The following is a 16,657-nucleotide window of genomic DNA, read 5'->3' on the forward strand; positions in this document are numbered from 1 at the left end:
TTAATCTTTGGAAAGTCCAAAGCCATTAGGATTTAAAACCGGCACATTTGAAATTAGAAAGGTCTCAAACAACGCTGGGATGGGGGTCCACATTTTGCTCTGATGTGGACAAACCCCAAGACTAATAACTCGACTACATCTATTTTAGCTGCTTTCTTCCCAGCATTGATACCCCCTGCATGGGTTGCACAATGCTGTGCTAACTGTCTGTCGTGCTCATTTCCTTTCCTTCTAGGGAAACTGTCTTGCTTAACTCTCTTTCTCTTCCCCCACTTTTTTATATGCTTCGCTTGACTAATATCAAGCAGGCGTAAATAATCCCTTTTCTGCTTCTGGAGCACAGCTGGTTAAATAGGCAAATCTGTAGTCATTCCGTGACAGGCAGGCAGAGAATAATCTCTGCACCCACCTCCAGACACTGATCTAAATCGGCATTTTGCTGCATCAGCAAGCTAAAAATATCCCCTCTGTTTACTGCACTGGGCACGGTAGACTTCTACGAGAGCAATAGGAAAACAGGGAGGAGGCAAGCAAAGCATGAAAGGGGCTGCAGAAGTAGTGCCAAAGCAGTTTCCACCTTCTCACCTGTATATGTGTATATATACTGAATCTCGATATATACACCTGTATATGTGTATATATACTGAATCTCGATGCAGTTAATGGCTTGTGTTGCTATCTGTTTTAAGACTGTGATGGAAACAGTCTTTTGCTCTAAATAAATGAATAACAACTTGGAACAAAGGTTCCCAAGGCAGCTGTAATGTGTCCATAGTGCATGCATGGGATGTTTTCTGCTGCTTGGGAGGTTTTCACAGTCTCAGCAGGCATAGAGGGAAAATGTGCTGTATTCCCGATCTTTCAAAGTGACCACTCTTCCAGCAAGGGAGGGATAAACCACAGCTGTACCAGTCTGGGGTCTCATCCATGCCATACATTTAAAGCACGTGGCTGTTCCCCGCCCCCACAAAGAATCCTGGAAACTGTCGTTGATCCCCCCTAGAGCTACAATTTCCAGCACCCTAAAAAAAGTACAGTTCCCACGATTCTTTGGTGGAAGCCACGTGCTTTAAAATCTCTCTGGGATAGCCCAGTCAGAAAAGGATGAGACTCTTACTCTCGGGGACATGGGTTCAAGCCCCACTTTGGGCAAAAGATTCCTGCAATGCAGGGGATTGGACTAGATGACCCTTGTGGTCCCTTCCAACGCTACAATTCTATGTAAATGTACAGCGTAGATGTGACACAGGTGTCACACGGAGCAGAATTTTTACCAAGCCGTTTTTAGAGAATACCGCACACACATCCCCAAGAGAGAGAGAGAAAAGCTTGGCTGTGCCCTTCACAGGAAGTAAATGTCCATTCACTAACTTACTGGGCCTGCTGGTTGCTGCAGCCCAAGGAGGGAGCTCAGTCCTCGGATTCCAAGCTGTTGCCCTGCTTTGCCTGCCACCTCCACTTTCTTCTTCTCCATCTCAGTTGTTGCAGGGAGCTACAGAGTCTCCCTTGTGCCCCGAGGGGGCATGTGCCTTAAGAGCTGTCCCCTGCCCCAATGACACCCCTTGAGATGCTCAGTATGCACATGTGGAGCCTCTCATAATTTGCCAGGCAGGTTTAGCCGCTGTTGTGTTTCAGGATTCTTAGCAGCAGCAGCAGCAGCAGCAGCAGCAACAACAACAACAACAACAACAACAACAACAACAACAACAACAACAACAACAACAATTTTACTGGTGCCTCTTTCAAGTGTTCTAGGCCATCTGCATAAGAAGCATTACATCTCTGTGTTCCTAAAATGCAACTCCTGACTTCAAGTCAAGAGGCTGCTGCTGTTCACAGACCTGGAGGTGCTTTTCTGACTGTAGCATCCTTTACATTACCAGATAGGCCTGAACTTGTCGTGTTGAGAACAGGCAAATGGACAAGCAGACGGAAACAAACAAACAAACAAACAGGCTCATCTGTACTTATCCCAAACCTAAAAAGCATGGGGCTGAATGGTTTTCCACTTGTCCTCTGCTTTTTAAGCATGCACCTGAGTGGTTTTGCATTTGCCCTGCAACATTCCTATGGGAAACACATTTTTAACTGCTGATTTAGAACAAGCGGCAGTCTGCAGAAAATCCAGTTGCTGTTTGGTCCTCAGAGGTAACCTCTGGGTTTCCCCGGGGGGGGGGGAGTAATGGGGCAAACAGAGGTGTGGATGACCCCAGAGAGGAGGCTTCCAAAGGTTCAGGAACAACAGTTTTAAGTTCCACTGCACTTCCAGTTGCGGGACTCTTTCAGTTGCCATGATTCAAAATGTATGTGGCTTGTTTCTAGTGATTGTTCCTAGTGATCCTTATAAAAGTCTCTGCTTCCCTTCATTTTCCAGGGCAAGCAATGTGTCTGTCTGGATCCTATTCCCCATGCAATACTGAGTGAACATAGAGGTTAGGCTTGTGCCAGTCACTAGTGCAGATGGCGCCTTAGAGACCGAGTGTCATCTTAAAATGTCAAATTCTCTTTCTTTCCTCTCTGTCTAGTTTCCGTATGCTGCCCCACCGCCCCAGGAGCCAGTGAAGACACTGCGAAGCCTGATCAATGTCCGAAAGGACACATTGCGCCTAGTCAAGTAAGTCGCTGTTGCTTCACAACAGGGGTTTGTAGCACTCTGATGTTAAACCATAATTTATTTTGAACTGGTTTAACTCAAGGAGCTGACCTTATAACTTCCCAATCACAATTTCGTTGGTTGTGGGGACAAACCATGAGCTCTGGTTTGCATGTAACGTGAAGCCAACCTCTGGTTGCTTTCCCTCCTGTTATGTCCCAGGCAGAAGTGGGGAAGGAGCAACCTGGGAACTTTCGAGCAGCGTGCACTAACAAGCTGCTTGTTGTTTTAAACTACGGTTTAACGTGATGTGTAAACCAGGCAGCTGCTGTCAACCTTGGTGAGCCCAAAGATTCTGCAAGGATTGGGTCTTTTTCAGCCTTGCTACCAGAAATCCTTTTGAGTGGATATGTGATGAAATGAATCTGGGATCTTCTGCATGGAGAGCATGTATGTTCTGCCCATGAGCTATGCCCCTTCCCTTCCCCCACTTCATCAGATAACTCTGTAAAAGCATCTTCAGGCATAAATTATTTTTTTAAGGTGCCAAACATACCTTGGCCTTCCTAAATAAAAAATATCTCTGCAGTGTTTTCAAATATATTCATGCACCATGAGCAATTGTCTAATAGGATAGATGGGGTGTTATACACCGTGAGTGCTGTGTGCCTTTGCAGTTATTCATTCTGACAAAGGGTGCCCTCTGTTAGATGCCTGAGAGCTGGTTTTTCTTAATTTCCTGGGCACAAAATTACTGCATTTAGGTGTCAGAAAGCATGCATGGTGTGCCAGTTATGAATGCTGCATATGTGTCTAAATGAGCGGGCTTCCCTTCAATTGAAGAAGCAGAGGCTTGATCCTTTTCCCAGTTTCGGTTAGTACTTTTAAATGCGCAGGTCTTTGCTTCTCATTAAACATGAAAGGATCATCCTTCCCCCAGCGTCCCGCATACTTGGGCAAACTCAGGTGCTCAGAACACACATGCCATCCACAGATGAGAGTGTCATGCGTCGTTTTGCTCCTTTAGCTCCCCCCCTCTTTTGAACTTGACTTCAAAAAGCAACGCTTGAATTTAGGTACAGTAAGTCTGTTTGCTCCGTTTTGATAATGGTCTGCTGGAAGCAATCCCATCAGCTGCAGTACAGCAGGGGAGATCCGTTTGTAGCTCCTCAAGATTAGTGCAGAGATTATCTGGCTGTTTTGGAGGAGGAGTTACACAGATGCCCTGTAAGACAACGGAGACAGGCTGTTTGCGCCTTTATATCTCTGTCTTCTCCGCTTGGCTTTCAGGGTCACTGCAGGTGACAACAGGATTTAGACGGAGTTGAATTCACTCCTGTTGCTGGGCTAAAATCAGAGCCAAATAAAATCCAGCAGTTTAGAGCTCAGGACCTGAGGGGTTGCCGGGAACGGAGAGGGACTGACCTAGCAAAGACTGGGGGCAGTATAGCGGCAGTAATGAAACAGGCCTGGGTGAAGGGATGTTCTCTACCAGTTTAACATGCTGTGAATTTGGTTACTAAGATCACCCCTTCCTTGCCTGCATTCTGGATTCAATTTGCATTTGTGTTTTCAGCTATTTTCAGAGGGATGTTGCCAAGGCCTGGGAAGTCAGGCATACAGAAAAGGCAGCGGAAAGAAAGTGGGGGGAGAGGAAGCCTTTTGGTAGCCCTTCCCCCACCACCGCTGCCAGTGGCTGTGTGCATGGGTGTCCAGAGGTAGTTCCCTCCCCGACAGTGGGTGGGTATCAAGTAAATACTCCAAATACAAAAACAAACAAGGATACATAATTTAGCACTGCAGAATTGGTCTGCCATTTCTGGTAGATCTGGTAACCTTATCTCTGAGAGACTAGTACTCAAGAGCCACATCCGTACCGTGTTTCCCCTTTTTTAAGACACCGTCTTATAACTTTTTTCCTCAAAAAAACACAAGGTGTCTTATTTTCAGGGGATGTCTTAATTTTTTATTAGGTTTTTATTACAGTCCGGTACCTTACTGGCTCAGGGTGCTGCCATCCATCCCATCGCTAACATGGGAGCCGAGGGGCACGAAATCGAGGCGGGAGAGCGGGGGGGGGGAGAGATGAGAGAGACGCGAAGCAGGTCGTCTGAAAGATGCCTGTGTACCGTGAGGGGGAAACGAGACCCGTGTCCACACCTTGTCCACACCACCGAAACACGCATTCATAAGGGGCGGCAGCTCGAGGAGCTAAACTTCCTTTCCCGCTTGAGCGCGCACGGAGGCGGGCGAGGTGTGCGCGCAGGGACCCCCTTCGGGATTCCTCTACGCCCTTAAACTCAGGAGGTCGAGTAGCCAGCCAGCCAGCCCCCGCGCGCGCTACATCTCTGAGGAAACACGCTTTTTTACACTGATACACTGAAGTCCCGCGGAGTTGCCCCAGGAGGAGGCGCCGGCGGTGGCACCCTGACTCCAGAGGGAACGGGGCGAGTTCGTCGTGGCCCACCCGACGAGCACCCCCGTGGGTTTTTTGGGCAAAGCGGCGACGGCGCCTGAGGCACAGCTAGCAGCGCCGTAGCCGCGCTCCCTGAGGCACTCCCGCCTCCCCACCCCGGGCCGTTTCCATTAGCGGGCGGAGCAAGGTGGGGGTTCCCTTGCTTGCTCCTCGCCGCCCTTCTCCCTCCAGGCATTGGCGAGGCCGTCTGTCAATCAGCCGCCAACTCGCCCGCAGAAGGGGCCAGCAGTGCTCCCTCCGCCGTCCATCGCGCGGGCCTTGGCCCATGCAGCCCACGACGTTCTGGTGGCACAGAAGGGGCCAGCAGCGCTCCCGCCACCATCTGTCGCCCCGGTGGCGCGGAAGGGCCTGCAGGCCTCCCGCCGCCGCTCTGCCTCGGGCCATGCTTCCCACGACACTCCAGCGGCGCGGAATGGGCCAGCAGCGCTCCCATCACCATCCGTCGCCCCGGCGGCGCGGAAGGGCCCGCGGGACTCCCACCGCCGCTCAGCTTTGGGCCATGCAGCCCACTACGCTCCGGCGGCACGGAAGGGGCTAGCAGGCCTCCCGACACCAAGGGGTTTCCCCATCCAGGCGCTCCGCCGGAGTGGAAAAAAGTCCTGGGAAGAGCGGGGGGGGGAGTCCTCCTAGCGCGGCTTGCCTGGCGACGCGCTCAATTCATGCACCCCACTCCCACCTGGTCTCAAGCCTCTCTGAGGCTCTAAAGGAAAGCAACAAGGTATGCCTTATTTTCGGGGTATGTCTTAAATTTCGCAAATACTTAAAACTCCTGCCATGGCTTACTTTATGACTACGTCTTAAAAAAGGGGAAACACGGTACTATATATTTAAAGCACTGTGATACCACTTTCACAGTCAGAGAGAATCCTGGGCACTGTGGTTTTGGGGGAGGGGAATTGTCAGGTCAGCACCCTTAACAAACTACAGTTCCCATGTGTCTGTAGGTGTGTATGTAGGAAGCAATAACTGTTAAAGAGTGCTTTAAATGTTTGGCTCGGACGTGACCCCTCTGTCGTTTCTCAACATGGTCGTCCTGGCATCTAGATGATGCTGTACTTCTACCCACAGCCGAAACCCTCAGTTCTTTATCTGACTCCCACCCACCTTTTAACTCATTGCACTGCTTGCTACAATCAATTTCACACATCCGGCAACTTCATTTCCGATAATATTGACCCACAGCATAGTAATCCATTTAAAACAAAATAATAATAATAATAAAACAGCAAGAACACTGGGTTTCTCTTGCCACACTTACTGACTCTGCAAACATAGCATGGGGCACCAAAGCCCCACAGAAACACAGGATTTCATTTCCAAAATAGTTACCTTCAGGGTCCAGCTCAGCCCCTTGCCCCAGAGGGCTGTGGCCAGGAGCATCAGCTTTGGGTAGAGGTTTGTTTTGATACACTTGATGTAGCAGGGATGAAATGGGTGTCTGGAATTCTGTTGTCTTACTGTGGCAGGAGGGTGCGGACGTCCGGCCAGGCTTAGCAAATGGGATGCTTCAGGATTAATTAATCGAGGACCTGGAGTTTGTGTCAATGCTAGATGGGCTGCATGCATACAGTTGCCTCCAGGGGTTAAATGTTTTAAAGTTCTGCTGCATGTGTCCTTGCAGCACAAGCCATTTACTTTCTTAATGTTTACTTTAGCATAGTGGTAGCCAATGTAGCACCATGCATTTGTTGTTGGACTCACCGTCCTTGAATGCTGGCCATGCCTGCTGGGACTGATGGGTGTCGTATTCCAACAACATCTGGAGGGCTACACCTGTTTTAGCAGAAGAGAGGTCAAGTCACTTCTTGGGCATTTTGAGTTGGGTCCTTTCTGTTTGTTGCAAGGTCTAGAGCAGGCATAGGCAAACTCGGCCCTCCAGGTATCTTAGGACTACAGCTCCCATAATCCCTAACTAACAGGACCAGTGGTAAGGGATGATGGGAGTTGTAGTCGCAAAACATCTGGAGGGCTGAGTTTGCCTGTGCCTGGTCTAGAGCTAGACTAATTTCTTTGCCTGCATCTTTATCTGCCAGGTGTGCGGAGGAAGTGAAGACTCCAGGGGAAGAAGTCAGCAAAGCCAAAGTCCATTACAATGTGGAATTCACATTTGACACTGACGCCCGCGTGGCTATAACAATTTATTACCAGGCTACTGAAGAATTCCAAAATGGAGTAGTGAGGTAAATATAACGAAAGCTGGGTTGGGGAGCGTTTGCTTCCCACAGAATCAAGACGGCTTAATAATAGTATTTCTGAAATTTTTCTTGCATACTCAGACAGGGTGTCCGAATTTTTTGCACCACCAGTGAATGGAGGCAGGAGGTGGACTGCACCTCCTGGCTCTGCCAACAGCATCCGTATGTTCAGCGCAACATTTGAAAGGGGAGCCTATTCACATGTGCATAGGAAAGCACATGGGCTTTCCATACAGTTGGGAAGCCTGCACCATTTCCCCCAGTCCCACCTTGGTGTTAGATGTTGGTTTAAACATAAGAATAGCCTGCTGGATCAGGCCAGTGCCATGTCTAGTCTAGGATCCTGTGCTCACAGTGGCCAACCAGATGCCTGTGGAAAACTCTCAACTAGGACCCAAGCACAAAAGTACTCTCCCTTCCTTTGGTTTCTAGCAACTGGTATTCAGAAGCATTAACTCCTGGGAAACAGCTGCACATAGTGCAAAATGAATTAATCTGCCAATGGCTAGGAATTAATAGAACTCTGGGTATTTTGAGTGGCACCTTAAAGCTAACACGGTTAATTATGGTGTACTCTTTTGTGGGCCAGGGTCCACTTCATCAGATGTGTGGTGGTATCCTTAGTTAATGAGTGTTTTTGTATACATATAGGTGGAAAGGGAGAGAAAATGTTAGCAGTGAGGCCATAAGGAAATACAAGAAAATAAGAAAACGGGAATTGCTTTACAGCATAAGCATGTAAAATAAGTGCAGTGACCATTCTCAAAGCAGTGTGAATGATAACACAAACATCCTGACATTGCTAAGCTAATTGAAACATCCATTCTGGGATAGAGCAAACACTAGTATAAAATGCATGTAGTTTGCAGTTCTCTTGTATGCTACTGTAAAGCTGAGTTGGCAGAGTACCGAAGGGACGAGGCTGCAAATCACTGTAGGTTCAGGCAGGGAGCCAACATGTGTAAATCATTCTGGAAGAGCAAGGGCAGGTGACCAGAGAAATGGCCATACACATTGGGCCCAGAAGCAGAATAGATTAAAAGCACCTAAACAGCAACAAAAAGCGAAGTGGTTTGTTATAAGGGCCCTGTGTTGAGGTTGCTATATGTGCAGGGGGAAGAATCCAACTAGACACAAGTTAATGGATGGGCAGAAAGATTACCTGAAAGGGTCTGTGTGTTGCAGTTTGAGCTATGGAATCTTGGAATCAATGTCAGCCTGTAGCAAGGAAGAATTCACCCTAGAACAGCATTTGACAACATCCACAGAATCAAGAGTAATATGGCGTCTGATGCATCTCTGCATATTTGCAGAAAAGGCAATATTTCAGTGGCATGCCGAAGCCAATCTGAGTTGAATTATGTAGATGGTATCAGGATGTAGATGAGTGACTCACCTTGGATCGATGTCAGCATGGGCTGCCACATGCTGGGGTTGTTCTGGAAATAGGCCTTGAGGATACCATTAGAGAATCTTGATTGGAGGCTTGATAGTCTGGATAATGAGGAAGTGGCTGTGGGGGGATATTAATACAATGCAGACCTGAAATCCCTTTGAACTAGAATGTGCCTGTTTAGAGATAAAGCTGGTTTGCTGCATGGAGGAAGAGCTTTGTCTTGGAGTGCATTTGGGGAATGCTACATGTTGGTGTAGTAAAATTTAAGCTGGTTCCTATGAACCAAGAGAAATGGATCCTGACCCAGGGAGAGCCCAAGGATCCAGGCAAGCAGACGAATTTAAGCGTCTCCTGCCCACCAAATAACAGAGACCAAACCAGGACGTACGAAGCAAGGCACTTTTATTTTCGCTGTTGCAACAGGGTCCTTCCTCTCACGCAGGAGAACAAGGAAGGAACCCCAAACAGAGGTGTCTTGCCCTTAAAAAGAAATTTGAAATTGGTTTCAGCCCACCCCCCAGAAGCATCATCCATATGTCACAGAAGGGGTGTAGCCCAAGACCGCCCTCCCTAGATTCATCATAGGTACATCATGAAAGGGGAGGTCTGGTGGCAGTAATCTGAGCATCCTGGACCCTGCCCCCAAAACCTAATCAACAAAAAAGAGATATTTACATTTCCGTTTCCCAGCCAAGTTAATCACACCCTTTTGTCTGGCACCCAGGTATCAGGATGCCTAGGATTATCACTTTAATTCCTGAGACAATGAGAAGGTTCCCCCCCCCTTCTTCCTTGCAGAGGAACGCCAGGTCTGAGAGAGTCAAAATGGTGTCAGTCAGTCCTGTCTTCCTGTGCTGCTTCAGACATGTTTCTGTACATTCATGTACATGTTTTATGAACAATTATTATATATATATATATGACCTCAAAATTCTTATAACATTGGGATTCAAGGAGAATTAGCACACGTTCTGTGGCTGTTCACTCTTTGTTGTCTCCCCTTTCCATGGTAGTTACATCCCCAAAGACAACAGTTTGCAATCGGAGACTGTCCACTACAAGCGAGGGGTGTGCCAGCAGTTTTGCCTCCCCTCCCACACTGTTGATCCCTCAGAATGGACGGAAGAGGAGGTAAGGCGAAGTGGGTTTGGAAATGTGGGAAGGGAGTTTTAAGGGATATTTTCAGCACTGGAGGGGAGGCATAATAATTAAGGAGTCCTTAGTACCAAGTTGTAAGGACCCACCCTGATAATACTAATGTGGCAGGATACTGCCCTATGGGAATTTACAAACAGAAAAGATGCAAGCAGGCTATACTGTGGTATAGAGGGAATCTGAGTCCATTCATCTCTTTTAAAAATGCAGTATTGATACGGAAACACTTAGCAACTCTAGGTGTTCCTAGGGACCAATGCCCCTGCAAACTTCGCCCACCACTGTATATATTCCTTTCTTCCTCCTTGTTCTTTGCAGCTGGCCTTTGATCTGGACCGTGAAGTCTACCCCATGGTGGTTCTTGCAGTGGTAGATGAGGGAGACGGTAAGCGTTGCTCTTAAGGTTTGGATTCTTTTTGGCACTGAGTTAACAAGGATGCTCAAATGATTTTTGCCGGGCAAGCTGTAACTGTACTTTTTGCAACCCAGCTTCTATTTAGAAAACCACATTCCAGCTATCCATCAGATGCCCTGCTGAGTGACATTAGGAAACAAGTACACTCTGAAAACTGCCTGTAACGAGCTATTAGTACACATTTAATTGATCTGTTTGTAGGTTTTACCAACTTGAATTGTGTTCGTCAGTGGACACCTGCAATTGCAGAAAACCTGTGCCAGGGGTGACAAACCTATCATCCTCCACGTGTTGGCAAACTGCAGCCGGCATCATCCCTGGCCTTTCTGGCTAGAGGTGATGAGAGCTGAAGTGCAACTGTGTCTGTGTATTCTGTGAGAAACCCAGCCAGATGGGCAGGGTAAAATGAATAAATAAATAAATAAATAAATAAATAAATAAATAAATGAATGAATAAATAGGCCATCCCTGACCTCTAGCATCTATATACAGGCTTCTGCATGTGTGTGTCAATCACTCTCATTCTTGCCTGTTGCCTTGCAGAGCATATAGGCCATTGTCATGTACTCCTGGCAACGTTTGAGAAGGTGAGTGTGGTCTTTCTCTTGACTTCTTGTCCAAGCTAGCTTTTATGCCCAGAAATCTGGGCTCCCAAATGTGGGACTTGCTCTGAAAGCAAGTCCATGGTCAATGGGTTAGGAAGACTGCTGAGCCACTTGGGTAAATTGGCAAGGGGCAAGCTCCGTAGACTTCTCCAGCCTCTGCTTCCCACCACATTCTCCAAGTTACTTGGCTTTGTATCATGAGGAATGGCTTGGAGAGCTGCCCAAGCTTCCAAGAAGCAGCCATGATCTCTGAACAATGTTGGCCTTTTTGGTAGAATAAGAGAAGTTTTGGGCCCTCTTCTATATAACAGGATTTCATGGAATCGGAGGGGATCTAAGGATGTTGATCCTACTGAGCACCTGAGGTTGAAGGCTTTGCACACTGTTTGTTTGACACTCTGCTACACAGTGATATTGGTAGCACTGTCCATTCGCCGTACGCCCAAACACCAAAGAAGAGGGGCATTAATGTTCAACAGGGATATAATCAGAAGACATGCCTGTGGAAACAACCCAAACTCGCTTATACCAGAACAACTCAAGCACCCCCCCCCCAATTCCTTCAGTTAATTAAATTTAACACACACACCTTGTACGCAGGCTGAGTGAATGTAAAAAATATTCACGTGACTACACAGCGAAATAAATATAATGGATTAGAGGCTGCTTTTGAACTATAGCAATCTTTTGTGAGCGTTTGAATAGTAAAGAAGAGTGCTAGGAGAGTTAAAAGGGGAGTGAGTCTTAGAAGATTCCTGAGGCACAAGGCACAACATGAATAGGATGCATTCCTTCTGCATTCTGCTACAAGGCGGACGCGTTCTTTTTTTAAAGCGGATGCCCTTCAGTAGGCGAATTCTGTTTCATCACAAATGTATTCTGTGAAGCCTCTTTTGACAGACTAAAGCCCTATCTGATCGTTTATGTTTTTCTCCCAGCATGCCGACGGCAGCTTTTGTGTGAAGCCCCTCAAACAGAAGCAAGTGGTGAGTGTGTGGTTGGTGCTTGGTGGTGGCCGCCTGCTGCTTTAGTTCAGGTGTGTCCCTGGTTACTTTTCTGGGGAAGCTGCCTAGAATCACTGAAGACCCCTGAGACACAAGTATATTTGGGTGATAGCTAACATATAGTCATACTCAGAGTAGATCCATTTTAAGCCCATCTATTTCAGTGGGCTACCTCTTAAGTTGGATATTGCCCAATTTTTTTGGAAGGGGGTATATGAGTTGGGGTCAACCATCCGTGCCTATTGCAGAGAGCATTTAGATAAAAGGCACGGGGAAGCCATGGATTAGGAAAAATTAGAGGATGGTTTAGAACCAATGGATGATCCGCCATTAGGACATGTCATTTTAGGAATGAAACTTAATTTTTGCAAATTTCTTCCATGGGGGGGGGTCATAAAACTATGTATTTGGAAGCTTACATCTGATGAAGAAGCACATAATCTGCTTTCAGAATTTTTTTTAATTTTACCTTCCAAAAATGTCAGGCAATGCTAACATATAATAAAACCACAAGAATTTGGCAATCGTTTTTTAAAAAAATTCTATGCAATTTTACACACATTTTACTTACCAAACAAAACTAAATTATATGAATTTAACCAAAATATCTTTTGATTTCCCAAGTCATGTTACAACTTTTTAGCACCCTCCTTTTGGGAATTTGAAATTTGAAAAATTCAGCATGCCCAAGTCACCCATAGCATTTAAGTATTGCAGAGAAGCATGGAGTTTGCTTCCCCACAATATGGGCTAGTGTATGTGTGTTTAGGTGGGCTGAAGCAGACTGGTATCTTTGGATTAGAGAAGTTCTTATTTCTCATAGAAGCTGTCTGTAGTCCTCCCTCTCCTCCCGAAGGAGCCCATTTTTTTACTCTTAAAGGTAAAGGTAAAGGGACTCCTGACGATTAGGTCCAGTCGTGCCCAACTCTGGGGTTGTGGTGTTCATCTCGTGTTATTGGCCAAGGGAGCCGGCTTACAGCTTCCAGGTCATGTGGCCAGCATGACTAAGCTGCTTCTGGTGAACCAGAGCAGCGCACGGAAATGCCGTTTACCTTCCCACTGTAGCAGTACCTATTTATCTACTTGCACTTTGACGTGCTTTCGAACTGCTAGGTTGGCAGGAGCTTGGACCGACCCCGTCGCGGGGATTCAAACCGCCGACCTTTTGATTGGCAAGCCCTAGGCTCAGTGGTTTAACCCACAGCGCCACCCGCGTCCCCTTTTTTACTCTTACCTACCTCCAATTACTTATGTGTTGATTCTCCTTCCCTGCCCATGTAGGTGGATGGAGTGAGCTACCTCCTTCAAGAGATCTATGGGATAGAAAACAAATACAATACACAGGATTCCAAGGTGAGTACTGAAGCAGAGGTTGCAGGGCAAGTAAAAATACACATGAAACAGACTCAAGAAGGGTTTGTTTTCGTATGAGAGAATTCGCCTTGGAAAGCTGCTGTGGCAGAAATTTTAAAATTTAAAAGGGGAGGACCTCTTAACATTTAGTTACTGCCCAATATTCACAGTTCTCTTCTCTCCCCCCTCTAATACATCTGTGCAAACACAGCAAAACAGCATTCCCAGTTATTCAAACTCATTAAGGAAATATTTGAACATCATATTTCACCTACCTGTTTTGTATTTTGCTTTGCTTTGCTTTCCAGGTGGCAGAAGATGAGGTGAGCGACAATAGTGCAGAATGTGTGGTCTGCCTCTCTGATGTCCGGGACACCTTGATCTTACCTTGCCGCCACCTTTGCCTCTGCAATACCTGCGCTGACACCTTGCGTTACCAAGCCAACAACTGCCCCATCTGCAGGCTGCGTAAGCTTCTTTACATCTTGATGTTTGTCCAAATTAGAGGTAGCCATTTCTGGAAAAATCTGGGGCTTATCCTATTTGTTCCTCTGACTTTGGAAAGTTAACATTCATTTTTTAAATTGTTGACAAAATCCTGTCAGATTTTGCATGCAGTATCTTATTTTTTAATTTTTTAATTTTTTTTGTCATCACGGGCAAATTATAGCGTATGTTGTTATATTGCACCTGTCTTCTGAGGGAGCTTCCAGGCAGGGGCTTATTATTATAAAGAGTCATTCAAATATCTCGTATGGGATGAAAACAACTACCAGACTTTTAGGAGACATCTGAAGGCAGCCCTGTTTAGGGATGCTTTTAATGTTTAATAGATTATTGTGTTTTATTTTTCTGTTGGAAGCCGCCCAGAGTGGCTGGGGAGACCCGGCCAGATGGGCGCATAACTGCCAAGTTATCCCTTTTTTTAAGGGAAATTCCCTTATGCTGAATAGGCTTCCTCGTGAGAAAAGGGAAAACTTGGCAGCTATGGATGGGCGGGGTATAAATAATAAATTATTATTATTATTATAACAGGGGTTTCCAAATCAAATTTCACCCAGTAAGGGTAAATCTGGATTCAATTTATGGGATTGCGTTCTGGAGTTTTGTGGAAACCACACAAAATTGTGTGCATGAGGAGTTCCTGTCTGGCAGTGAGCATCCTTAATATTTGTTGCTGGAAGCTGTTTTTTATTCCTCCTACCTTTCATCTCTTGCCCTGCAGCATTTCGGGCTTTGCTACAGATCCGAGCCATGAGAAAAAAGCTTGGACCCCTTTCCCCGACCAACTTCAACCCTATCATCGCCTCCCAGACATCTGACTCAGAGGAGCACTCGGTTAGTACGTATAGGTGTGCTGATGGTCCCAATGTTGACACTGCCCTGCTGTCTTTGCTGAGCAGGTCTTGCGGGCCGAAGAAGAGTCGGGCACAGAGAAGGCTTCTTTAAAAACCTTTCCTGTAGTATCGTATGCACAGAGCCTGTTGCAGGACAGCTATATAGCCAGTGGCTTTGGGGGGCCAAGGAAAAGGTGCCACTGATGACAAAGGCAACCAGCTTTCCTCAAGATGATTCAGGTAGCGTGGCAGGAAATTCCATGCAAAATCAAGCGAATCAGCCTTGAGCCAGAAGCCATGGGTCGAAGACAGAGGAGCTGGGGATCTGGAAGCTTTCTTGGCAAATGAGGCACTTGTGCCTTACAGCAATTTACTGCATTTTTCGCTCCATAAGATGCACCTGACCAAAAGACGCACCTAATTTTTTAGAGGGGGAAAGGGGGAAAGCCCTGGTTTTTTTAGCATCAGCTCAAAGTTGTGCAAATGGGAAAAGCCCCATTTTGGGGTGGATCAGCTGAGTTGTGCAGCTTTTTTGCAAAGGGGGAAAGCTCCATTTTTTTGAGCATTAGCTCAAAGTTGAGCAGCTTCTTTTGCAATTGGGAAAAGCCCCATTGGGGCGGGGATCAGCTCACAGTTTTGCAGCTTTTTTGCAAAGGGGGAAAGCTCCATTTTTGAGGATCAGCTCAAATTTGCTGAGCTTACCTTGCAAAGGGAAAAAATCCTGTTTTTATGGACTTCAACTCACAGTTCTGCATTTTCTTTAGGAAAGGAAAGGGAGCCATTTCTACAGTTTTCAGACAGATAATCTAATCAGCCAGTCACATGTCGCTGCAGCCTCCCTCTGCAGAACATTCAACAATGGAGGCCTGGGCAAGGGGGCGGCGCCTGGAAGGGAGCTAGCTTCCCTTATCTCCCTCCCCAATCTCTTGCAATTAGCTGCCGAGCGGGTTCTTTTAACTCCCTCTTTCCCTCTTGTTAGCCTTTAGCTCTTCCTAAAAAAAAAAAAGCACAAAATGCTTTTCGCCCCTGGGCAATCCGGCTCCAGGGACCATGCATTCGCTCCATAAGACACACAGACATTTCCTCTTACTTTTTAGGAGGAAAAAAGTGTGTCTTATGGAGTGAGAAATACGGTACTCTGCCCCAGCAGCACCCACATAGAGTGAGTTGTTCACCTCCTGCCAGTCTGCATGTCCATAATTTAGTGCAGATCTGGTATCAATCTAAGGGAGAGCTGGGATTCATTCTAGGTCCACATGCAGAGTAGATTTAAGGTTTCTAGGAAATAGTGCTTCAGACTGCAAGAGGAAGGTAATATCAATTTCTCCTCCTTTTTCACTGGTTTCTTTTTAAACAGCTTTGCATTTAGAAAACTAGATACTGGGGAGAAGAGCAGAATGCTAGTCTTCTCCCCCAATACCTCAGTTTTGAGTGCATGTGGACTTCCACCACCACCCAATGGATAAATTATTTTAACAACGTGATTTTTCCCACACAGTGAGCAGTCTGAAGAGATCTGAGCCCTGCAACGTCAGGGAACTAGGCCTGAAATGTCAAGCTTAGAACAGAAAAGTGTGCACCGTATCCTCTTGACTATGAAAGTTTGTTAGAATAGTAGCAGGTTGTGTGTTGGATGATTCCTGTGTGTTAGTCCGCCGCCGCCCCCCCCCCCCTTTCCTCACTTTCTCTCTGTGTGGCTCTGTGTCCTGAATGGCTCCAGCACTCAAGGGTGTTCCTCTGCCCATTTTACAGTCACACGGTCGCAACTTCTTCTAGCTAAAAGATTTCAGGCTAAGAAATCCAAGCGATCTGGTCCAGAATAAAGCATGCAAATATTAGCAACTTTATGTGAAATAAGCAAGTCTCCCATCGGTGATCTCAGTCTCTCTCTCTCTCTCTCTCTCTCTCTCTCTCTCTCTCTCTCTCTCTCTCTCTCTCTCTCTCTCTCTCTTGCTCAGGCATAGGCAACCTTGGCTCTCCAGATGTTTTGGAACTACAACTCCCATGATCCCTAGCTAACAGGGCCAGTGGTCAGGGATCATGGGAGTTGTAGTTCCAAAACATCTGGAGAGCCAAGGTTGCCTATGCCTGCTCTTGCTCCTTTTATGTATGAGCCAGATTACTTTGG

The 16,657-nt window shown here is 46.6% G+C and overlaps 1 protein-coding gene across 4 annotated transcripts in view; it reads left to right on the plus strand.

Annotated features, from left to right (window-relative positions):
- The window catches only part of RNF157 (ring finger protein 157), a 75,682-nt gene that overhangs the window by 37,912 nt on the left and 21,113 nt on the right, over positions 1 to 16,657 (plus strand). For all 4 annotated transcript variants that reach the window (XM_035104534.2, XM_035104537.2, XM_035104536.2 and 1 more), the window contains exons 3-11: positions 2,526 to 2,614; positions 7,103 to 7,249; positions 9,674 to 9,791; positions 10,134 to 10,200; positions 10,774 to 10,817; positions 11,774 to 11,821; positions 13,121 to 13,192; positions 13,501 to 13,660; positions 14,418 to 14,530. In XM_035104534.2, the coding sequence (XP_034960425.1) occupies positions 2,526 to 2,614; positions 7,103 to 7,249; positions 9,674 to 9,791; positions 10,134 to 10,200; positions 10,774 to 10,817; positions 11,774 to 11,821; positions 13,121 to 13,192; positions 13,501 to 13,660; positions 14,418 to 14,530 (858 nt within the window). The remainder of the gene's footprint in view (positions 1 to 2,525; positions 2,615 to 7,102; positions 7,250 to 9,673; positions 9,792 to 10,133; positions 10,201 to 10,773; positions 10,818 to 11,773; positions 11,822 to 13,120; positions 13,193 to 13,500; positions 13,661 to 14,417; positions 14,531 to 16,657) is intronic.

This window comes from Zootoca vivipara, chromosome 2 (assembly GCF_963506605.1).
Source record: "Zootoca vivipara chromosome 2, rZooViv1.1, whole genome shotgun sequence".
Lineage (NCBI taxonomy): Eukaryota > Metazoa > Chordata > Lepidosauria > Squamata > Lacertidae > Zootoca > Zootoca vivipara.